The sequence below is a fragment of the Triturus cristatus genome, chromosome 5_1, assembly GCF_964204655.1.
Source record: "Triturus cristatus chromosome 5_1, aTriCri1.1, whole genome shotgun sequence".
In the NCBI taxonomy this organism is placed as follows: domain Eukaryota; kingdom Metazoa; phylum Chordata; class Amphibia; order Caudata; family Salamandridae; genus Triturus; species Triturus cristatus.
Window position 1 is genome coordinate 550,639,867 of NC_140587.1, and position 24,729 is coordinate 550,664,595.

At 47.1% G+C, this 24,729-nt stretch overlaps 1 protein-coding gene across 1 annotated transcript in view; it reads right to left on the reverse strand.

The window, feature by feature from the left end:
• TERF1 (telomeric repeat binding factor 1) overlaps window positions 1-24,729 on the reverse strand; it is a 237,169-nt gene that overhangs the window by 110,345 nt on the left and 102,095 nt on the right. Inside the window, exons 3-4 of the mRNA XM_085605429.1 lie at window positions 21,627-21,757; window positions 14,114-14,200 (exon numbers count right to left, since the gene is read on the reverse strand). Of these exons, the coding sequence (XP_085461555.1) occupies window positions 14,114-14,200; window positions 21,627-21,757 (218 nt within the window). The remainder of the gene's footprint in view (window positions 1-14,113; window positions 14,201-21,626; window positions 21,758-24,729) is intronic.

Consider the following 24,729-nt stretch of genomic DNA (forward strand, 5'->3'; position numbering starts at 1 on the left):
ATTTAATGCTCATCCTGGCGCTTATGGCGGTGGCCCCATTAATTAGAACGCGGTGGGCGATGTGGGAGCTGATGAGGCCTCCGGTGTGGAACTTTGCCCATTCGTGACCTGTGGTGCGGACTGGCGCCATGCTGCGCAGGTGGGGACTGATGCGGCCTGCAGTCCCGAGTAGAGCCAGGACCTCGATTTTTGCTTCAGCCGGACCTAGAGTGTAGATGCAGAGGCCACCCTGAGGAGTGACTGTGCGGCAGCAAACGGAAGGTAAGTGGCTGCGGTGGGGGTTTGTTTCGGCCAGACGTGTTGTGGGGCACAGGCATCTCCCAGAAGCCCCGAAGTGTTAGGGGCCGCGGGCGGGCTTAGGGACCGGGTGCTCGGCCGGGAACTGTGGCTCTAACCAGGATTACCCCCAGTGTGGCAACAAGCCTAGAAAAGACCCGGGAGGCGGGATTCTTCCCCCCCCCGTCTCACCCAATGTACGGTTGCAGGCCAGAGGTGCGCTGCATGACCCGACTGGGTGGAAGATTGCTGTGTCACACGGGTGCACCTACAACTGGCTGGGCATGTGGGACGCCTGTGGGCACCTCCAGGAGCACCGGTTCATTCCTCCTGAATGTCAAAAGTGCGTGACAGTGAGGGTGCTCCTTTAGGGGCTGGGTGCCGCCTAACTCTTGCCCAAAGCATTCATGGTAAGCACAGCGAGGTAGTGCAGAAACAGAGATATCCCACAGGACACGCCTGATAGTGGCTGCGCAGCTGGATCACGCCTGTTGGGGTCTCCATTGAGGCACTCTTGACCGGAGTATTGTGGGTCGCCTGTGCTGTGGATCGCGCCTCTCCAGTGAACTGGGCTTCCCCATAGCTACCCATCACATTAACGGAGTGGGACATGGGGCGTAAAGAACCAAACAAAGCGCTCTGCCTTTCAAACCGCCGGCTGCCGGCACTGCGCCACCACAGGCCAACATGGTGGAAGAAAGTGAGACACATACTGCGGAGGTCTCTGGGCCCGACAACCTGCTCGTGGGAACTGAGAGCAGGTTTCAGGGTGCTGGACACGCGCTTAAACGCCCTGGATAAGAGGCTAGAATCTATGGGGGCTTAGTGGACCAGCAAGAAGGGCGATTGGCAACGGCAGAGGTCAGAATCTCCGATCTGGAAGATGGCGCGGCCCAGACCACCAAGAGATGTGAACGGCTGGAAAAACTCCTCAAGGCTGTCGCCATAAAGAACGAAGATTTTAATAGTGCTCGGGTGGAGGAACAACATTCGCATCATGGGTGTGCCCGAATCCATCAATACCAGTAGGCTTGACCACCTTGTTGAAAAGCTGTTCGCTGACATATTTAGGGGTGGGTCCTTTACCTCAACCTTTGTGGTCGAACGTGCACATCATATCTTGGGGCCACGTCCTAACCCCGGCTGCCCACCGAGGCAAATCAAAGCACGCTTCCTGAATTTTAGAGACAGGGACACTGCTTTATGGCTGGCACAGGAGAAGGGCCCCCTTGAGTGGCAGGGGTCGGTCATCTCCCTGTATCCAGACTTCATTGCTATGGTGCAGGAAGCACGCAGGATGTACACGGGGGTGAAGGCAGCCTTAGGAAAGATGGGGCTATGGTATGGAATGCTTTATCCAGCGAGACTGAAGGTCGACGGATGGTCCAGAGTGTTTGACTCGCCCCATGCGGCCCAAGAATTCTGTCAGAAATACTCCAATGCTGGGAAGAAGCAAGGTGCCACTTCGCCACAGGACACTCCAAGCTCAGGCTCCAGTGCTGATCTTTTCACAACCAGTTAGGCCTGCGGCGCTCCTACTCCAGCGAAACGGGCGAGAGACGAGGTGTTTAATGGATTGATAGCTGCACCATTGTGTACTGGTGCCTGGAAGCATTGGGACACCATCAGGGACCACTGACATACCAATCATAGGCACATGTGCCGGGATACGGCGCAGTGGCGGGGTGTCGCCACCCCCTAAGTGCAGATGCACCTGTTTAAGTTTTTCTGGGTACATGCTATATTTTATTTTTGTATAGATCAGTCCTTCAATCTGGTTATAGACAAGGATCTCCCCCTAGAGTTGGGTAAGGGGGATGGGTGGTGGGAGGGTGGGGTGTGGATAGATAGATTAATGTTTGTAACTTTGGTTTCTTGCGGTTACCATTTGCAGTGCAGTTGTGCAGGGCCAGGTACCTGGGTAACGAAAATGCCAGACACAGATTATAGTTAATGAAGTAAGCGCAGAGGCCAGTGTGATTATGATATCCTGGAATGTTTGGGGGTTAAAGAACACTCGCAAATGTAAACAGGTGACTAACCATATGCAACGCCATCAGGTGGATATTGCCTTTTTACAGCAGACTCTTCTTGCAGTACACGTTCAGACATCGTTGGTCTCTGGTTGGGGGGGGCGCATAAATACTTTGCAGGCTACAGCTCATATGCCAGAGGGGCTGCAGTGTTGATCCATAAGCAGGTGCCATTTCGGGAGGAGGTGGTCTATCGGGATGCAGGAGGATGTTATATATTGGTGAAGGGCTGTCTGCTAGAGCACTCTGTCCTGCTTGTTAACATAAACGCCCCTAATGTTGATGCCCCCGATTTTTTCAAGATTGGTCACTCAAATACGGAACGTATGGCAGCAGATCACATATATATGGGGGGGGTGGGGACCTTGACCTGCTGCTCGACCCAGAGAGGGATAGCCCGGCGCAAGCAATGGCCATGAAACCTAGGGCAAGACGGGTCGTGTTGGACACTATAGAACGATTTGGGCTAGTTGATGCCTGGAGATATAGTGCAGACCGCGAAGGGTTCACTCACTACTCAGCGCCCCACAACACCTGGACACGTCTGGTTTATTGGTGCCTATATGCCGGTGCGGTGCTGTGGGTAGACACGGTTGCTCACCTGCCACGCACGTTGTCAGATCATTCTCCTGTGTTGGTTCAAATGAAGATCCCCAGAGCAGGGGGAGTGGAGCGACCATGGCCATTTCCTGACATGGCCCTTAGGTAGGCTATTGTTGCAGCGGAACTGGGGTAAACCATAGTGGAGTATTTTGAGATAAACGTAGGATCAGTAAAAACTAAGGCCATGCTGTGGGAAGCTTTTAAGGCATATTCTAGGGGGATGTATATTTAAAAAAATGCTGGGGTGCTCCGAGATCTGCGTCGTAGACGCGAACTGATAGAAACACAACTTCTTGAGATAGATAGTAATACAGACGATAACGCTGGCTCCCCTGATTTACAAAAACGGGTGACATTAATGACAGAGTTTAGGGAGGCCGCGGAGTGGGAGGCACATTTTTTAGGTAAATATGAAGTGGCGAGGAGCTACAGGGAGGGTGAGAGACCTGGCAGGACGCTAGCCAGAATGATGCAGCAATCCCGTAATCCCACCAATATAACTGAACTCATTGGACAGGATCAGGAGCGAACAACTGGCACTGTTGGGATTTTAGCAGAGGTACTCCGATACTACAAAGCATTATACACCTCCAAAAGTACCAACCCCCCCCCCTGAACCACAGTGATCATCTCGATGCGGTAACACTGGTTTGGATGGAAAAGGCTCACCAGGAGTTTCTGGCTCAACCCTTCGCGGAAGATGAGGTGACTGAGGCCATTAATGCACTGGACGTTACCAAGGCGCCAGGGCTTGACGGGTTCACGGGCTGCTTCTATAAGAAGTACAAAAGCCTACTCACGCCCCATTTTATTGACTTGTACCAGGAGGCAACAGAGACAGGAGAGCTTCCATCCACGTTGCGGGAGGCAGTTATAATCTTATTGCCCAAACCGGGTAAGGACGTACAGAACTGCAGCTCATATCGACCTCTTTCCCTCCTAAATTTTGACAACAAAATCTTAGCTAAGATGCTGGCCATCAGGTTGGCCTTAATCGTTGAAAAGTTGATTTCCCCAGCGCAATCGGGTTTCATCCCCCATAAATCGACGGTTCTCAATCTCCGTACGCTGTTTTCTACACTACATCGGATCTCGCCACTGGTCCCGGCAGCCGCCGTTCACCTAGATGACGAGAAAGCATTTGACTCGCTTGAGTGGTCTTTTTTGTATGCCACTCTGGGGAGGCTGGAACGATTCTTGGCGGTAGTTAGATTGTTATATACTGCCCCGACAGCACGTATCCGTCTCAACGGTACCCTAACTAGCGCATTCCAGCTCTCACGTGGCACGCGTCAGGGCTGCCTGCTATCCCCCCTGCTGTTTGTACTTGCGCTTGACCCCCTACTGAGACATCTGTTGGAGAAGCATAGCCATCGTGGGCTACAATTCAACACTGGCCCACGCACAGAAGACCCCCGTTTCAGAAACGCCACCATAATGGACCAGTTTGTATTGCTTAGACTGCGCGCATGCCTGAGCAGTAGCCCCTTGGAACCTCCTGAGTTTCCTATCCTTACGGGAGTGATTAGGGATGGAGATGGCCCGTATGTATAAGGCGGCGGTGGTGCTACTTCCGTGGCACGATGTGGACGTGCGTGCGGCGTGGGAGCACGATCCTGGTCACCCGCTTACGGACGGGCAGTGGAGTCGGTGCTGCGTGCAGATACGTAGAGTGTCCTCTAACCATCGGCACAAGTTGCTACATTTTATGGAGGGCGTATCTGACACCCAGCAAACTGCATCGCATTGACCCCACTCGGTCAGATGCATGCCCGAGTTGTCGTTACCCGGGGGCCTACTTTGCACAAATGACATGGACCTGTACCAGACTAGAGCGCTATTGGAGGTCGGTCTTTGGGGAGCTAACCAGGATGGTTGAGATGGAGATCTCACCCTCACCTTTGATGGCCCTACCGGGGTACATACATGACCTGCCAAAGTCTAGGCGTTGCTTTGTTGCCATGCGCTTCTAATTGCCAAGTGTGAGATTGCCATCAGATGGGTGTGCGCACTCACCCCCACACTCCAAACCTGGCTACGCAGCATGACATACTGCAACACCACCAGTGACACCTATGCACAGTTGCAGCCACCTGCCTCTAGACCAGTGGATATTTGGTTACCATTTCAGACTTACCTGGTGGTGATACCCCATCACAGGAACAGCCTGCACATGTCAGTACTGTAACAGAGATATAGAGAATGTACATGCAACAAAATTGTTGTGTACCTAACTGGTTACTCTGTTCCTCTCTCACTGTACGGTTTATGTAACTATTGCTATATAGGCTTTGTATGTATGCACTTGGATGTCTTGGCCGTGTAGATATTGCTCTGTTTCTGATGTTTTGGATCTCTGCACTGCAGTGCTACGCTGTTTTGCTTTAATTATGGTCAAATTCAATTAAAAGAAATTAAAAACAAAAAAAATGGGAGCTCCAAATTTTGAAAGAGCTTAATTTTGAATGGCCTTTGACATAAAAGGAAACCAGTAAGACTCAGGACATTGAGGAATTGGGGACTCAGTCCAAGTTGCAGGGTATTTTGCGAGGGCACACTGAACCTGGTAAATAACAAACAATTGTCTTTCTTATTTTTTAGTGCAGCATTATTCCCCCCCCTCCTTCCGAGTTCCACAACACTGAATTTTAGATAATGCCTTAAGTCAATATTTTCCCCAATGAAGATTGAAGGATCATTATGTCCAGTATTCTTACTTTAGAAATGTTATGTCCCTAAAGGTAAGTTTTAATCTTTTTCTCGTAATACCCAAAGAGTGATATACAAGATTTTCTGTGTGTGAAACTGACTTATGTACATGATAACAGATATATATGAGAGTTGAAGTAGATAGATGTGTGCAGGAGGCACAAAAATCTTTGAAGAAGCAGGCAAAGCCCTGTAAGGCTTAGTGAGAAGCAGAAACGAGATTGTTACTAATAAGGTGAAACAGCATGCAAACTCCAACCAAAATTTTTTGTACCAACCCAAGAAATTAGTGTGACGAACTGGCATGTAAAGGAAGGGCTTAGCGCCACTGAAACTGAGACAACAAGATGGAAGATAGCTTAGCTAAAAGAAAAAAAAATACAATAAAGAAGCCTGATTTGAAATACTGCAGATTTAATAGTCCATGTCATCTACGGGATCAATATGATTTTGGGATACAAAAAATAGGTTTTAAATCAGAGGAGGAATGGGAGATGGGCACAAAGAAAAAAGCAAGATGAATGTTTGTTCAAATGGATAATAACAGACCCATTTCTTCCAATAGATTATTTCTGGATACCAATGTTCTGCTCCTATTTCTGCCTGTAATATTTACAATGAATTACGTTAGTATTTAAAGAGGTTGGATTTTGAGCTGACTGATCAAGGAGGTGAATGCATAATTCTTCCCCATTGTAAAAGAATGGTTTAACTTTTGAAGATGATAATGGAGGGCATAAAATGTCCTTGCTTACGTGAAGGAAAGTTTACAATTCTATTAAGGACACGGAGACGAGGATTATGATTTCCCTTTCTTCAGTTTATTGTCCAGCAGACATATGGATCAAACGTTTCTAATAAGGCACAGGTAAGAAACACCCTATAGTACATAATAACAAAGGACAGTCCATAAACATATAGGTAATCCTTCCTCATCAGCCCCTCTTCCTCTCGCTCACTGGAAACCCAGCCTTCCAATTTATTTTGGTCTGATTCTGGTTTCTGATCTATACCTACAAAAATCAAGAGTTTCAAAATCGAGTTACAATAAGTGTCAACATCACTATAAATCATTCACTGAATATCCTATGGCTATCATGTAATGACAATCAGTTTTCATTCTGCAGTATAAAAATGTAACCATCCATAGTTACTCATTAAACTTCATTGTGCTGGGTCATTAATACAGTTGAGTGTTCACCCCTTTCCCCAACAACGCCAGGGGGATGGGGCAGGTTACAGATGTTTGTTCACAACTGGCCGGCTACAACTTCAGACTCTTGGGTATTTCAGACAATGCTAAATTTCCGTATAGAGTTCTGCAGCTAACCGACCCAAAGGGAGCCTCCTATCCCGCTGGACTTTTCAGACGCGTATGCTGCATTGATAGATGCAGAGGTGGCAGAGTTACTCACCAAAGGTGCCATCGTACAGACGTTCTCTGACCATTTTGGTTTCCTCAGCAATCTCTTCCTGGTGGAGAAGAAGGATGGCGGCCAGTCATCAATCTGAAGGAATTCAATGAGGGATTGGTTTTCCACCGCTACAAGATAGAGGGTATTCACCTCTTGAGAGACCTCCTTAAACCCAACAGCTGGATGGTGCGCCTCAATCTCAAGGACACATAACTAACCATCCCAATTTTTCCACCCAATCATCGATTCCTCCAGTTTCAATGACAGGAGAGGACTTTCGAGTTCATAACTCTCCTTTATGGCTAGTCATCGGCCCCATGGTGCTTTAACAAGGTAATGAGTCCAGTGGTGGAATACCTCAGCACCCAGGTCATACGCCTCATCGTCCATTTGGGCGACATCCTCCTGATAGACCAGTGTCCCCAGAATCTCCCTGTGCATCTTCAGATGGCAGTAACCCTTTTGGAGTCACTAGGCCTCATTAATCAACCAGCAGAAGTCGGTCCTCACTCCTACTCAGTCTCTAGTGTATCTGGGATTTGTGGTGGACTTGGTTCGAGCCACACTCTTCGCTGACGATCAGCAAGACCAGACACAAACTGCGCACACAGCGGCCAAACCATCCACCTCCCTAAGGCAGATAGCGAGGGTCATCCTCGTTCCAGGCCATCTTTCCAGCCCCCTTCAATATCGAGCCCTGCAACGGCTCAAGACTTTTCACTTCCAGATAGGGCTCACGTACTCACAGATAGTCCTGTTATCAGAGGTAGTCGAAGAAGAGATACAGTGGTGGCTTGCCCATATGGAAGCATGGAACGGTTGAGTGATATTCAGCTCCCTTCCAGACCTAGTCATAGAATCAGACAAAACTGGCTGGGGCGCACAGTGTAGGGAATTCTCTACATGAGGAAGATGGTCATATCTAAAAAAAAAAAACCTGCACATCAACTGTCTCAAACTGTTGGCAGGCTCATTCGAGGTCAGGTGTAGGACTGAGAACCAAGTGAAATGCTGAGTCCTACTCGAAATGGGCAATGTGCTAGTAGTGTGCTACATAAACCATCTGGGAAGTACATGATCAAAAGCCCTCAAAGATCTGGCCAGGAGCGTCTGGGACTATTGTCTCAAGAACCAAGTCTTGGTGATGGCGGAACACCTCCCGAGAAAATCCAACTAAGTAGCCGACCGACACTGGTTACCTGAGGGATGCCAGCCTCTGGCAGTTGCACCAGTTGGTTTTCCAGGCCCTTCAGGCCAAATAGGGTCAGTTTACAGTGGACTTCTTTGCATCTCGCCTGGACCTCAATCTCCCCAGGTACTTCAGTTGGCGACCGGACCCGAAGCGGTAGCCACAAATGCTTTTTTCCAGAACTGGTATCTGAAGGAGGAGTACGCTTTGCTGCCATTCGAGATAATGCTCCTCTCGGCCCGGGTACAGAGACAGCAAGTGGAAATGGTGCTAGTGACCCCGATTTGGAGATCGCAAGTCTGGTATCTGGTTTTACTGGAACTTTCTTGAGATTTTCAAATCCCTCTACCCCTCTTTAAGAACCTCCTTCAAGATCCAGAGGGGAATCACCATCATCTAGTATTGGAGGGGTCTCTGCCTCTTACAATATGGAGAATTACAGGGAATGCTGGGAAGTCCCGAGACTTTCGTTCCATGATGCGTTCCCTCCTCTCCAAGGCATGATGGGCTGACAGTACCATCAAAAGATATAGATCGGCATGGGCTCCTGATTGGGCTGGTGTCACCGACACCTGGATCCAGTGTGGACAGAGATTATCCATGTCTTGAATGTTCTTGCTTCCTTGGCCTCTGAGGGATTGACCTCTAGATCCATCAGCACCTTCAAGTCAGTGATATCGGCAGGCCATGCCAAGTAGGCAATCATCTGGTAGGGGAACACCCTCTGGTAAGGAAACGTCTGTGGGGTATTAGACTATCCCTTCCTCCAGAGCCTTGATAATAGGCAGTATTGGATGTCAACAAGGTCCTGAACCTTTTCTTGTCATGGCAATTAAGTACCTCAAGAAAAGAGACCTCAGGCAAACTGGCTACCCTATTATATTTACTTTCATGTCTAACAGTTTCGGATGTCAGAGCACTGGACATTATATTACCAATTTGGGTAGTTGTCAAGTGGATATCTGGAGTCTCTTCAAGGCATTCCTCAGTTACCTCAATATCAATCAGCAATTTTAGTATGGTCCAAATCACATCAACCACAAATATCAGAAATGGTATGGACTGCATCAGGTTTAGTTCTAATTTCCCCTGATTTACCATGAATCCCAGATCCTATAACAGTGAGCCTGCCATGTGGAGAAGCCCGACAGTCTGTGAGGACATTGATCCAAGCTAGACAATCAACCGCATACCCCTCACACAGAGGAATTTCATTACCTTTTAAGTCCCCTAGTGGAACTATCCCAGAGAATAATTCCCTCCGCTTTGAAGTGTTGGAAGACCCCCACTCTTTAAACTCCCTGAGACGGATTACCAGACCCTTGTCCTTTTTCTGGACTATAAATGTTGCTCTGCACTTCAACCTCCTGGTCTGGTACTCTGGAATTCTCCTGTGAGAATATTATAGGGTTTGGGCCTCTGACATTAATCTGGCAAGATGTAGAATTTCACTTGGAAACCTCTGATCGTCTGAAGAACTCAGGCATCAATATGAACTCCCGACACTTGTATGCAAACCGTGTTTGTCTACCCACCCTTACTTCAGAAGAAAGGATAGACTTACTATAGTATCCATGTCCTGTGGTGTTGTTGCCCTGGAAGGGTCCTCTGAAGCCCTTTGCCAGCTAGTTCAAAAACCTTATGGCCAAAGATCATCTTAATGGAGGCCTTGGGATTATCAAGGAATGTGAAAGTGGGCATGGATTTTCCTGCTTCCTTTAAAAACAATTCCCATTCCCCAAACAGGCGCCAGCGTCTGACATGGCACGGTCACCAAGTTTAGAGTCAACTTTGATGAGCAGAGACCTGCTTTTCCCACCTCCTCTCAGTTCCAAAATCTTTGTGAGTGGGCCTGTCAAATCCAGCAGTTTACCCGGGCAGACCCAACAGGACCTAGTGATGCCCTTTTTAGGGTCCTTGACAAACTTTGTCTGAAACATGGCCATCATACTGTGATCTGGGCCTGTGGGAATCTTACCCTTCAGAGTTAGGCAGGGCATTCTGTTTGTAGGCCATGCCTGCACTCTTTGTCCCAGGCGTTCCGGAGTCAGCTGCCCCATATTGTGCATCTTTGAGCCCCTGCCAAGGATATGGGTTAATGTCCTCAATGTCGAACATATCCGTAGGGGTTTTTGTTAGTTGGGCCTGTTCTTCTCCTTCTGCCTTTTTGGGTCAGACGACGGACGTCAAGGTCTGCTAGGATGAAGCCCATTGTTCAAATCCCCTTCGCAATCCAGAGAGGTAAAAAGGATCAGGGCAAGCCCAGAGTTCTTTGTAACATTTTCACCAGAAGTACTAGGAGGGAGATCAAAGATCCCACAAAGTGGAGCCAACTCGTCCCTCCGAGTGAGGCGTCTTGGAAAGAAACCAAGACAACATTCACCAACCTCTGTATAGTAGTGTCTACCCAGGTGAGGAGTTCTTCCTTCTCATAGCAATTATGCTCTCCTTACAACATGTTCAAGATGGGGAATTGGTGAGAAAAAATTTGAAAATATATCCACTTACCTAAGGCAAGGACAATTACAGCGAGTGGTATAGTGCAACAGGAAAGGGACACCCAAACACCCTCCAATCTATGGGTACCTAGTACCCTCGGAGTATTGCCAAGGTAAATACCACTGTGGGTACATACTAACAGTACTGTAAGCCTGATTAGTGTCACAGCTAAACAAATACCCAGTTCAGGGGTATTACTGACTCCAATCTGGGATGTCAAGCTACAGGCTGGCTAAGATCCTCAGGGGCTATAGGAAAATGTGGAAGAGTGGGTCTGAAATGCTGTAAGTGAGCAAACAAATATTCCACAGAGTTCTGGAGTGCACATGTACTGATTTGCTTGTCTGCAGGACTCTATGTCAGTGAGGAAAAGTTGCAGGAGCACTCTCTCTCCACCGAATGGTCGGCGGTCCTCACTGCACCCCATCAATCATCACAGAATTGACGAGATAGGGCCACCTAGGCTAAAACCAGACCATACGTGCGGACTGGCAACAAATAGCAGTAGATTTAATTAGGAATCACCAGAATAATACAAATAGTCATGAGATAGCACAATATAAAAGGCTCCAATGGGAAAGACTACTCATTTTGTGCAGGAGCAGTGAGGAAAAAGGGAGAGGTTGAGCAGGAACGATTAAATATGAGAATATGGATGGTCATTGCTTAACTTGGATTCCAATATCTTGTGGTAAATGTAGTTATGATAAGTTTGAACATGGTGGTTGCTGGGCAGTAAGTGAGGAAAGAGATGCATAACTCCTAGCTTCCATGACGGACATTGAATTTATAACCCCTGCGTTTACTCATGAACCAGGGGAAGGAAAGAGGGTGACTTTTCACAACAATAAATTCGTTTTTTTATTCAAAATTTGCATAGTGAATAACGAGAAACCATAAATATGATGCTTTGTGCTGGATCTCTGATTTAAAGGTACTGGACAAAAAGGATAGAGAAATGTCACAGGCTGGGGAAATGCCTCACATGATTGTGTGTGGAGAAGCATTCATTTTTAGGTCTCGCTGAGACAGCGAAAGCTGTCTCTTTGAGACATTTTGTAAGTGGATTTTTGAAAGTGCTTCCCCTGGCATAGAGCTACAGTGCACGAGGCGTGCACGCGCGCAAAGCAGCCATATGGCTTCACATCGCTCTCCCTCGTAGCCCCTGTCCGCCCCCTTCCCTGCTGCTATTTCACACCAGTTTGCTTTCACTTTCACGGCCGCTTGTGCTCTCTTGCTCTCTGGGGGTCGTCTGAAAGCACTGGCACGAAAAGCAAAGCTTCACTCTGAGGCCAAGAAAGAAAATCTTGTGTTACAAGAAACGGGACCTTTTTAAACGCAACTGCTCGCTGAACCCTGGTCTCTGTTAATTAGAGCACAACGTCTTGGTTGTTACAGGTATGTCTTCTTAAATCTGTAAGCATATCTTTTCTTTATTGAGTTTCTCTCATTGCAGGCAATAAATACATGGGCACCGGCTTTCATTAACAACACGGGCGCCCAGTTTTACTTTAACACGGGCACCCAGCTTTAATCAATCACCCACCCCATCACTGCTTAACCTAGCTCGGTCGCGCTCGTGTCTGCCCCCCACCCCTACCTTGTTTGTTTTATCTTGTATAAAGCAGATGGTGCTGGTTACACAAGAAAGAACAGCTTTTAGCGGCATCGCTGAAAGAAGAAACCGTGAAGTCGCAGAGGAGACCACCCCCTGCCCATCAGGACACACTCGATTCCTTAGCAATGCACAGGACGTGATGCTGTGCTCTCGCACAACGGTAGGCATTTCAGGAAACAACAACTGAAGAACTGCAGGGGTTTACAGCCTAATCATCACTCACTGTTAATACAAGCGATGAACAAACATAAAATGTACCGTCAGCACTTAGCTGTTAATTAAGCATTAATGGCTGATAGGAGGAGAGTCCTTTCCGTTAAACTCTTGGGCAGTAACCCAGTTTATTATTATTGCACGGTGATTATTAATCTTCGATGCCGCTGCTGCTGCTTAACACAATACTGGGAATATTTCAGTTTTGTATGACGCCTTCAAATTTTAGTTGCCACTTAAGCCATTTTCACGCAACCACTTTGTCACAGTTGAAGGGCAATTTTGCAATCAATCAAAAAGGCAGCGGTTCCCAGATGAATACGGAACGGAATCTGGCTGTTTAAATGCATTAACTAATACTTGTTCACTTTTGTTCTCATCTGGTTGTTGTTGACACAGTGCGCTTCATCTTTTAACATGGCGGGCGCCAATTCTTTTTAATTCACCCCCTCACAGCGCTCCGGGACAAAGAACCAGAGAAAGTTCTGTGTGTTACAGCAATCAGACACACGCCCACAAAAAAAGTATTACAGCTAGCACATGGACTGTTTTAACTTACAGATGTTAGTTTGTTGTGTTTGGCAGTCCGTAGTTTGCACTGGGCTGACAAGTTGAGTTGGCGTCAAACCCTCATAATGCGTGCGAGGCACCCTAGATGTACGAGCTGTTTGCGACGATCGAGGCTGTGCAGAGAAGTATACCCCTTCTTTACTCTAGTCTTTTAAATGTGTGTGATACTGTTAGGCGCATGCACAAATGTGTGCTCTTTGCTTTAAATCCTATAACCACAAAACAAGCCAACACACTTTTTTTTATTTAAAAGCATATGCGCACTTGGGGGTGAAATAACTTTGCACATTGTGTATGTCTGTCTGCATGCACAGATTTCCTGCATAGGCTGGTTCCGGTTTGGTGAGTGCATGACGTTTTTGACAGCCCTTTCACCTAGTCATGTCTAGCATCTCCAGAGCTCTTTCGTCCTGAAGAGCTTCGGTCGCTCTCGTTCTCTCAACCCCTCGTTCCCACCTCAAGCACCTTGGGGAAATGCTGGGCCTCTGTCAGTGGCCCTCAAAGTGACTGTCCTTTCTGCAGCATATACGCTTTGTGATTTCCATTTCTGTGTAAGCCATATGCTGTCTTCTACCGCTTTCCCACTCCGTAACAAATGCTTGCTTTTACTATGAACCCTCTCCTTTTAATTTTAAAGGAGAGACGTGTACCCCTGCACCAGATCTAACCCCGACCTAGTGTCTTTTTAGACTGCCAGCCACTCTGATTTGCTTAACAAGCATTTGCAATGCAATAGGTCTCGCAGTTGTTAGAGTTTGATCTATTGGCATTGTAAATGGCAATGCCGTTTATTTATGTGTAGGTTTTTAAAACATAAATAAAAGGCATTGTCATTTACAATGCCAATAGGTTAAACTCTTGCAAATACGAGACCTATTGCATTGCAAATGCTTGTTAAATCTTGACAAGCAAATTCTATGCTACCAAGTGTGACCAGAGATGCAAATCTGAAGAATGTAGCACACATGAATCCACTAAACATACTTACCTTATTTGAATCTGCTCTCCCAAACAGTCTTTCAAGGACCTCTGTCGCTTGCTTGAACTGCCCCTTCTCTATACAAACACTAACAGCCTGAATAATTCAGAAAAACATAAATGCAGTAAAATTATTAAAATGTGAATTGCATTTATTTATTATCATGCAAACACCTGAACACATTTTATAATTCTTCCCCATTAAAGCTCTTCAACCACATACCATGTTCTCATTTTCACACAACTATCTCAGGTGACTTACCTCATCAAAGGTTCAGAATTTCACCTATTTTTTCCAATCGATTGGGAGTCAACTCAGTTCACATATCCATACCAAATCCATTCCTCTGTTGGAAAACTGCTCTTGACCAGAAGCCTTATTGTCTACATATGTCAATCCACGTAGGTCAGAAATCAATTGTTAGATAATGAAGACTTATTTCACAGTCCTCAACAGGTATGCTATACATTTACACCCACCTTATGTCAATTTTGGTAATTTCTAATGGATATGTGAACCAAGTATATTGTGAGCCCTGATGAAGCTCAGAGAGCGAAATGCGTTAGCCGAATATTTTGAGAAGATTTAAATAAAGAAGAAGAATTTTGATACATTATGTCACTTGAAGACTCTTCGATGGACTCTATATCTTAAGTAAATAGTTTTTGGGATTTGAACCATTTCAATTGATACTTTTATATTTTTTGCTGAGCGTCAAATAAGATTGTTGCGCTATTCAAATTACCCATTTAATTACCTCTATATTAATAACAAGTGATTTTATTCTGGGTTGAAGAACAGCCAACCTTTAGAGGTGGGACCGGAGGCTCGGATTATGCTTTTCTTTCTTCACCTTTATTTTCTATACAAAAAACTCACAGCGGCCAGAAAACAACCGTTTTCCTTTGAAACCAGAAAAGAAACCTTGCAACATCAGTGAGAAACCGGATGCAGTCTGAACACAGAACTACAGGAGCCATGAGTCCATAGGGCGCAGTATGCGAGGAGTCCTTCTACAGTGTCCATGAAGGCTAGGAAGACGCTCCATCTCTACTGTTCCTCCTCTTTCTTCGCTGCTGCGCAGCCAGTTAAGTTGTGTTTTTCTTGCCTCTCATGTCTAAAGGTTTTCCGTTTATGTGCTGGGCCCGCGTGCGTTTTTTTTTTAGGTTTGTTGCCTGCATTTAGATTGGCATTGTGTTTATTTCACAGATTCCCGGCGAATCTCGTTCCTTATGCGGTCGCTTCCAGAGTTGCACTGTGCCTTGGAGGCACGCTAGGGTGCTCCTTCACGCCTCATTGCTCCCGCGGCGCGCTCGCCTCAGATGATGAGCGGCGCTGCGGGAGTTGTCGCGTTCAGCCTTGCCCCCACTGCCACTCCTGAACGCCCCTGGGGGGGGGTTCCGCATTCATACACCAGCTTATTTTTTAACGCCCCGGCGGGGGTCCATATTGCGGATCAGCCGCGTTTCACGCCACTAGGCGGTTAATGACACGCTCAGAAGCGCTCGATGGCAGTTGAGCCCAGTCACGCTTGTGAGGGCCGCGCGCGGCTGAGGACGGTGTCGCCTCAATTGCTGGCTTGTGTCCTGCAGGTTATTTCTTGCAGCCCTCAGGACTGCCCACAATGCCTTGGTGCTGTCCAGGCCTGGAAGGGTGTGCTACTCCGACTAGACTCCTGTAGTGCAGTGTTTTACACGCTGCTTGCTCCTGACCCTGAGGTGGTTTATTTAGGAGGCATGGAGGGTTACTATGAGGAGGAGGAGGTGCAGGAGTGCCTCCCCTTCGATGATGATTTCTTTGAGGCGGTCGATAGCTCCATTTACCGCTGCGTCAATGAAGTTGTAGGTCCTATGGAGCAGCGCCTGTTGGACCGCATCACTAGGTGCAAGCTCACTAGGTGCCTCTAGAGCCAGTTCCTGCTCCCACAGGTGAGGGACCCCCACCCCCTAAAAAGGGCTGTGTACACGGCGGGCTCGAGGAGGCACAGGGTGTGGACAGGGACACCTTTGAACACCTGCAAAGTGCTTTTTTGGCAAAAGGCTACACTGCCCCCTGCGCCATCTTCGTCTGTTGCGCCTGTGAGCTCTCCCGCCCCCCCCCCCCCCCCCCCCCCTCGCCAGTCCCGGATGGGGACTCGCCGGGGGACACAGAGGATGACGCCGGGTCCTCGCGGACGTTGAGACCGGCCAGTACGTCCACCGTGCTGCCTCAAGACAGTTCAGGCATGCTGGACCCGGATGACATAGTTCACCCACGGTCCGCGGCATGGACACTGGGGGACAAGGTGGCCAAGTTTGTGGCCGGCCGCCTTCGCAAGCCACTCGAGAAGGAGGCTCGGGGGTGTCTAAGGGCAGAGTGTCCCAGATCCACCTTAGAGCATAAAATAGCACTCACCCCAGACTTAGATTCTAAGATGGCAACATTTCTGGCCAAATACATTAAAGATCCTAGAAAGGGTATAGATCATTCTTGGCGCTCATGCCAAGACAAGTTGTTGGATGCCATCGATCCGCTTACCAAAATCTTAGATATGGCGGAGGAGGCTAAGGTGTCAGGGTCCACCATATCACCGGAGGTTTTGTCCAATTGGGCCCAGCGAGCTGTCGTCTTCATGGGGAATGCAAATTGTGCAATCTCTACGGAGCGTCGTCGCTCGCTCCTGATTAAGCTAGACCCATAACTGGGGGATTTTGCCTCTTCAGAGGCGGGAGCTGTGGAGACCCTTCATCAAAGAACTTGGCAAATTCGTCGCAACTTTTATGTTGCTGGACAAGGCCCAGTCCAGTATCAAACGGGTCTTTCAGTCTCGTTTTTCCCAAGGGGCCAGTCGTGGTAGGGGCCGCTCAACCGGCCGTGGCGGACAGCATAACTCCAACAGGGGTCAAGGCTCTGGGCGGGGGCAATACAACTCCACCGCCACGTATACAGATACAAAGACAGCGTTTCAGAGGACACGGAGGTTTTAAAAACAACGCTGGTGGCAATTCCAATGGTAAGTGTTTTGTCTGCAGCGCAGCTGCGTATCGGAGGTCACCTGGCGTCGTACCAAGGGGCTTGGGCGGCTTTAATGTCAGACGCTTGGGTCTTACAGGCCATCCGGGGGTTTCACATCGAGTTTTACGATCTCCCTCAACAGCACAGGCCCCGTATCCCATTGTGTTTTCCGTTGAAGATGCACAGCTGGTCGACAAAAAGGTTTCAGACCTGCTCCACAAGGGAGCTATTTGTCGCTCAGCTCTGCATCCTAACGGGTTTCTGAGCAATCTCTTCCTGGTGGACAAACCCGACGGCGGTCGTCGTCCGGTAATCAACCTCAAAGAGTTCAACGGGTGGTTGGTTTACCGGCATTTCAAGATGGAGGGGATCCATCTGCTCCGGGATGTTCTGCTTCCAAATGACTGGTTAGTCCGCCTGGATCTCAAGGATGCCTATCTGGTTGTTCCTATCCATCCGCCTCACCGGCGGTTCCTGCAGTTCCGTTGGCGGGACCAGATCTTCGAGTTTACTGCCCTTCGTTCGGGCTCGCATCCGCCCCCTGGTGTTTTACGAAGGTGCTTCATCCGGCGGTGGAATTCCTACGGAGTCAGGGCATCCGGATGATCATCTACCTAGACGATGTGTTGCTCATGGCGCTGTGCCCCAGAATGTTGACCCAACAGTTGCAGCAGACGATATCTCTCTTATAAGGGCTGGGCTTCGTTATCAACGAAGGGAAGTCGGCCATTTCCCCAACACAAAGTCTGGGTTTTCTCGGTTTTGTCATAGACTCCGTTCAAGCTACCTTAAGACTCCGGCCGCGGACGATGGCCAAAATTCGGCACTATTTGAGACAGACCATCTCCAAGACCCATACTTCTCTCTCTCCATCAGATTGCCCGGATTGTGGGTCTGCTCTCTTCGTCCATCCAGGCATTCTTTCCTGGGCCCCTGCACTACCGAGCGCTGCAGCGCCTGAAAGCTCACCATCTTCAGCGCGGTCTCTCTTACGACCAAATGGTGCCTCTCTCGTCGGAAGTAAAAGAGGAAATGTCTTGGTGGCTGACACACATGGAAGCCTGGAACGGCCGAGCGATCTTCTATTCCGTTCCAGATTTGGTCATAGAATCCGACACCAGCAGGGCGGGGTGGGCGCTCGTTGTGGGGACTTCTCCACCAGCGGCGCTTGGTCATTAGACGAGCAAGCCCTACACATCAATTGTTTGTAACTTCTGGCGGGGTCTTTAGCCGTCCGTTGTAGGACCAGGGACCGAGTGAGTTTGTGTGTCCTGCTCAAGATGGACAATGTCTCAGCAGTGCTTTATGTCAACCACCTGGGAGGCCCGCGCTCTCGCGCTCTGGCGAACTTGGCGAAAGAGTTTTGGGATTATTGTCTTTCCCACCATATCTCCGTGACAGCGGAGTATCATCCGGGGCAGGCCAACCAAGTCGCAGACTGGCACTCCCGTCACCTAAGGGACTCCAGTCAATTGAAGCTGGACGTGCCAGTGTTCAACTGGTTACTCAACCTTTGGGGTCCTTTCTCAGTGAACCTCTTTGCCTCCAGTCTGAATCATCAAGTACCGCGGTTCTTCAGCTAGAGGCCGGATCCGTTGGCGGAGGCAACGGATGCCTTCCTCCAGAACTGGACGTCTGAGATGGGGTACGCGTTCCCGCCGTTCCCGATGATTGTGCGGGCGGCAGCCCAGATCCGTCGCCATGTGGCGGACGTAGTAATGGTGACGCCGTATTGGAGGTCTCAAGTTTGGTTTCCAGTTCTTCTGGAACTTTCCTGGGATTCTCCAATCCTACACCCCACTTTGCTCATCTCCTCCTGGATCCGAGCGGAGTGCACCATCAATTGATCCTTCAATGGTCTCTCCGCCTCATGGCATGGTGGCTTTCCGGCGATGCTGGTCGCTCCCAGGCCTTTCACGATCGGCTGATGTCCTCTTGTCAAAAGCGTGGGCGGATAGTACCTCAAAGCGCTATCGCTCCGCCTGGCTTAAATGGATACGTTGGTTTGGGTCCCATGGTCGCAGGCATCGTTCCAGTCTTAAATTATCTGGCGGAGTTGGCGGCAGACGGCCTGGCATATCGTTCCATTAATGCGGCGTGCTCTGCAATCTCAGCAGCACACTGTCCGGTGGGGGGGACCCCGATCGGGGAGCATCCATTTGTCTGCAGGCTCTTAAGAGGCATTCGCCTGTCTTTGCCACCGGAACCGCATTACTCCGTCTTATGGGACGTTAATCTGGTACTGAATCTCTTCCTGTCTTGGCAGGCCAATAAGTATCTTTCTTTAAAGGAGCTTTCGGCTAAGTTAGCTATGCTCCTGTGTTTGGTCTCTTGCCGGAGAGTTTCGGACGTTCGCGCATTGGACATTTCTGCGCGGGTTTTCTCTCCGGAGGGGGTGACTTTCACGGTGGGTCGCCGTATCAAATCTTTGTCACAGACAATTTCGTATCCAGCCTTTTCGGATACCCCTAAACTGTGTGTTGTGCATTGCCTGAAGGCTTATGAGGATATGACTCAGGAATTCCGCCCTCCGGGCAAACGTCAACTTCTTATTGCTCTGAGAAAGACGCATAAAGCGGTCTCCTCACCTACTATAGCCAGGTGGGTGCAGTGGGTCATGCAAGAGGTGGGCATTGATACAAAGCAATTTGGCACCCACTCTGCTAGAGGGGCGATGGCATCAAAAGCTTTCTCGCTAGGGGCACGTTTAGAAGACTTAATGAGGGCGGCCGATTGTTCCTCCGATTCCACTTTTAAGCAGTTATTTTAAACCGGTGGTGGATGGGGCTCGTTTGGTGGGAAGTAAGCTTTGAACTAGCATAATCAGAGCCTCCGGTCCTGACATAGAATCGAAATTTGCCTAGCTACGTAACTGTAAGTTTCAATTCTGTTAAGGACACGGAGGCGAGGATTATCCCGCCGCAGCACTGGCGAGTGCGAACCCACCCGTATGTTTTTAAGTAATCCTTTTTTCGTTGAAGGTTTTGGATTGTGAGTTACTGACTTGCTGTCATGTTTTTCTCAGTGGAACTGTTTCTAGCAAACGTTGGCTTAGGTTTCTGATGCGTCTTATGTTTTTGCAGGAAATACTGGTGCTAAGCAGGACCAATGAACATGTTGCGTGACTGGCGCGAAGAAAGAGGAGGAACAGTGGAGATGGAGCGTCTTCCTAGCCTTCATGGACACTGTAGAAGGACTCCTCGCATACTGCGCCCTATGGACTCATGGCTCCTGTAGTTCTGTGTTCGGACTGCATTCGGTTTTTCACTGATGTTGCAAGTTTTCTTTTCTGGTTTCAAAGGAAAACGGTTGTTTGCTTTTCTGGCTGCTGTGAGTTTTGTATAGAAAATAAGGTGAAGAAAGAAAAGCATAATCCTCACCTCCGTGTCCTTAATAGAATTGAAACTTACCGTTACATAGCTAGGCAAATTTCGATTCATCCGTAGTGCAGTAAGTTTTTCCTTAGCTGTTTAGCAGGGCATGTAAAAGGTCCAATATGACCTGTAGTCCCCATTCAGCCAGTGAGGCCGGTGCAAAGTCTTAACTCCGGCTCAAGCCTATCCTTTGCATGGCCACACCTATACAGGCCAGGTGAGCTAAAGCGTGGCAGCAGAGAACCCACCAGACCCGCCTTGAGAGATCCACCACTCTCCTAAGTAGCCATCTGATAGCCAGAACCGTCATATTATCACTGATTTGGCTGCTAAGGAAGTCAAGAAGAACTGCTGACTTGTGCTCAGCTAGAAGAGAAGGAGCAGAGGAGGAGCAAGGTAGTCACCTTACAGTGCTGACCAGGCACAGACCAAGAGACTTGTGGGTAAGAAACATTGAACTGAAAAAAAAGGTGCGGAATAACAGAAGTATGGGGGTATTCTGCACCCGAGCCTAACCATGCAAGGTATTATCCAAGGAGGCAACCGCCTGATACATAAGGTGAGGACTGGGGAAAATATTAGGAAGCTAAAACACTAAATTGCATTGTGTACATTTTCATGTGTTTTATTTGATTCATTGAAGTACTTTTTTTCTTAAAATTCAAGCACTGGGTTGGACAATCATGTATTGTACTAACATGCATTTGTTCAGTGCTGAGCTCCCCCCACCCCCCACTACTTGTCTGAGAAACCTGTGACTTTTTGCTATCACTAACAGTGACAGTCAAGTGCTTAAGCAGGAGTTTCACTTTGTCAGTTTGCGGAGTCATAATAGGATGGGCCCTCAGAAATCAGACGAAAATAACCTGAACCTCATGCTTGCCATGCCCCACAAATGGGATTTGAATATATTCAAACATTAAAAATTAAACCCTTCAAGAAAATGTTTGCAACTTCCTGCTGTTCAAGGGATAAAACAACAATTTATTGAAATCAGGAGATTCTGTAGCAAAGAGCTTTATTTGTGACAGTTGCACTTCCTGCAATTGTCGAATCCCCGTACCTAGAACAACGGAAAACTGGTATACAGATCACTGAGAAACCGGTTTCAAATTCCACAAGAATAAAATGCTGCTTTTGTTATACATACATACTTGAACTTGAACCAGAAGCTGAATTTCTTCATGCAGATTTCCAAAGCTTTCTGGCTCTCCTTCTATGGACTCCCAGATCATTGAAGCTGCTTCCAAAGGTGTTATTTGGTCATCTTTTTCAAACTGGGCGTCTTAAAGTCACAAAACATAAATTATAACAACTATTTTTCAATGTATATTTTTTTTTCAATGGGGTTTACATCTAGCCTAATATACCAAATTGGATCCAGCTGTGTTAAAAAAAAAAATGCAAATAGCATTATAATATACACAAAAAATACAAAGACACCAAAAACCGAAACATACAATTTGATGATCAGTATGTACCTAAGTATAGGGCAATTGATGTAGTTTTTTCCTGCCACTCTTAAGGCTCACCCCAATATCATTCATTCTTTATTTCGGTCGGTGGACCATAAAAGAACATATGCAGATATACACAAACTTTGCAAAAACAGGTTTAAAAGCTAAAACCCAGATAAAACAAGATTGGATAAAAAATGCCGTTAAGTTAAAAAGATCAGTCAGTATTAGATCCATTACTAATTCTTAAGAAATCTTTTCGTGCCCACCACATAGAAATTAAGAAACGGGTTACAGCATAGACAATTTGGAGATCAGTACTGTATTTTAGGAGCCTGAATGCTTCATTGCAGTGTTGTGTACCTGGGTTCCTTCATAATTGGATCAACCATCTGTGTCTGATTTTGTGGTGTCTCAGACAAAAGAAGAATACAAGGAGTTCAGTCTCCTCTCCCCTACTGCAGGCTGGACACCCCAAAGTAGTGCTACTGGACCATTTATTAGTGAATGAGCGCAAGGGGAGAGCCATGCCGGAATTGCACGTACAGTTTCCTGGCAAGAGCCGGTCGTATTTCATCTAAACATGGCTCTATATTGTACATGACCTTTACTGCCAGGAAATGTACTGGCAGTAGAGCGCTGCCCAGACATTCCCACTACTATTGCTTTTCAGTGTCTGTATCAGTGTTTTGTTAAATAATTACGTTATTTTTTAGCTGTGTTCAAAGGCAAATAGGAACCTTTCCAACAGGTTGGTCTGTAATGTGGCACTAATGAGCAACAAACGGACACCTCTTTTGTGTCACAGGACATCTATTCAGATGTACCCTTTATACTTAATGGTTATGTGTATAATGCTTGTATTTTATCTTGCCATCCTATATTCAAAATTAATTGACTACTCTGTGTCCTGGCAAAACAACGTACACTTTGAATTACTCATCTATGTGTTAAAGGGCCATGCATGTGTCAAATGTCACCAAGTGTATCTTTGATTTAATTTTCCGCACTGCAACTATGTATATTTGTGGAAGTACTGAACAGACTGAAAGTGCACTACAGACCTTTGTTGTAGAAAGACATTCTGTGATCTTGTGAGAGTGACATACCTAGGGCATTTGCTCTCACCTTTTCAACAGTTGCTAAGGGAATTGGGGTAAACTGCCTTTCCCAGGTCAGGAGTCAATGAGTCCATTCGAGCCGCCTTAAAGAGGCTTGGAGATCTTGTTCCATCCTTCTTAAGACAACATATGATGCTGCATGAGGACTATTGCATGCTACTGAAGGGGAAAAGAAATGGAGGGCTGGATGTACCACTCCTGCTACAACATGTTGATAGATGCCTTGAACTGACAAATGGTTCCAGTGCGCTGCGATTCATGTCATAGGCGCATCGGTCACTACTGATTATAAAGTACTTTGTTTTTGGAAGGGCACTCAGAGTGCAAGAGAAGAATTCCAACAGGTGCAGAGGTCAACACAAGCGTGTGGTCCCAGTGGCTTACCTTTGGGTCTTATTCAGCTTTCCGATCTTGTTAAGGAATCCTTAGTCAAACATCAAACACTATGGAAATACAGGATGTCAAAGTGCAAAAGAGAAGGATCTGTTCTGTTGTGAGTCACAGACTGGATTCAAGAAACAAACCATTCTAGTGGACAGAAAGTATTCTTTTCTCCAGGTACTTGTGTGTTTCGGATGTCTACGCAACTCCCAAGTATTGAACTGCCTACCATGGGAAAGGTGTTGATTTTTTCAGCTAGAACCCCACATATTGACGGCCTTCAGGGGATGTTCAAGCAACAGAGAAAATGGTCATTGTCTCAGAGCTACTACCAATGTCATGCCCTTCTAAGTGAAAAAAATGCCACAAACGTTCTTACTTTCTACTGGCAAGCATCCTTTAGTGCTCTCCTCAAGTGCAAAAGTCTTTCTGCCACCCCAGGGGTAGATTGGAGTTTGTTACCACAAGTGAGGTACCATTTTTATTGGGAGACGTGAAAATACAGAGTAGTAGAACATTTGTTATTATCCATTATATTTCTCTGCATTTGAGCCATCCAAATGTAATCTGGTGTGTAAGAAAGAAAAATGTTTGAAAAAATCCCTCTGAATCACATGCTAGTATGGGGACCCACAAATTCAGAGATGTACAAATAACCACTGTTCCTAAACACCATATTTGGTGCCGATTACAAAAATACATAGGTTTCCTTGATGCCCATTTTTCACTTTCCATATTTTACCATATGAATTGCTCTACACTAAATACACAATGAAAAACCATTGCAAGGTGAAGTTCAGTAGATGTGCCTGGGTACCTCAGGTTCTTGAAAAACCTACAAACCCTATATATCCTGCCAACCAGAATGGCCTAGCAGACATAATGGTATATGGAGTTTTTAAGTCGCCTATTGTGACAAGAAGTTGCAAATTAAAACGTCGTCACAAATTGATGCTTTTTCCTACTCATTTTCAATATTTTTTTTTGTCAGCAGTTAGTTTCTTTGGGAAAACCTTGAGGGCTCTATACCAATTACCCCTTGCTTACTCAGAATATTGTCATCTTTTCCGAAATCTATAGCATAGCTTCCTGCTGCACGATATGCATGTTCAACGGTTTCATTGTGGCTTTCGCCTTTATTTTAGTTTGAGGGGGCATAGCTCTGTTTATTTATTTTAATTTTCTCATTTGACTCTACAGCATTCATTTTGCATTCCCACTTTACAATGCTCCGTACCATTTGCACCTTTCCTCTGTGTTGTAGACAAGTGAGGTCACTCCTCTGTGCAAGCCACGAC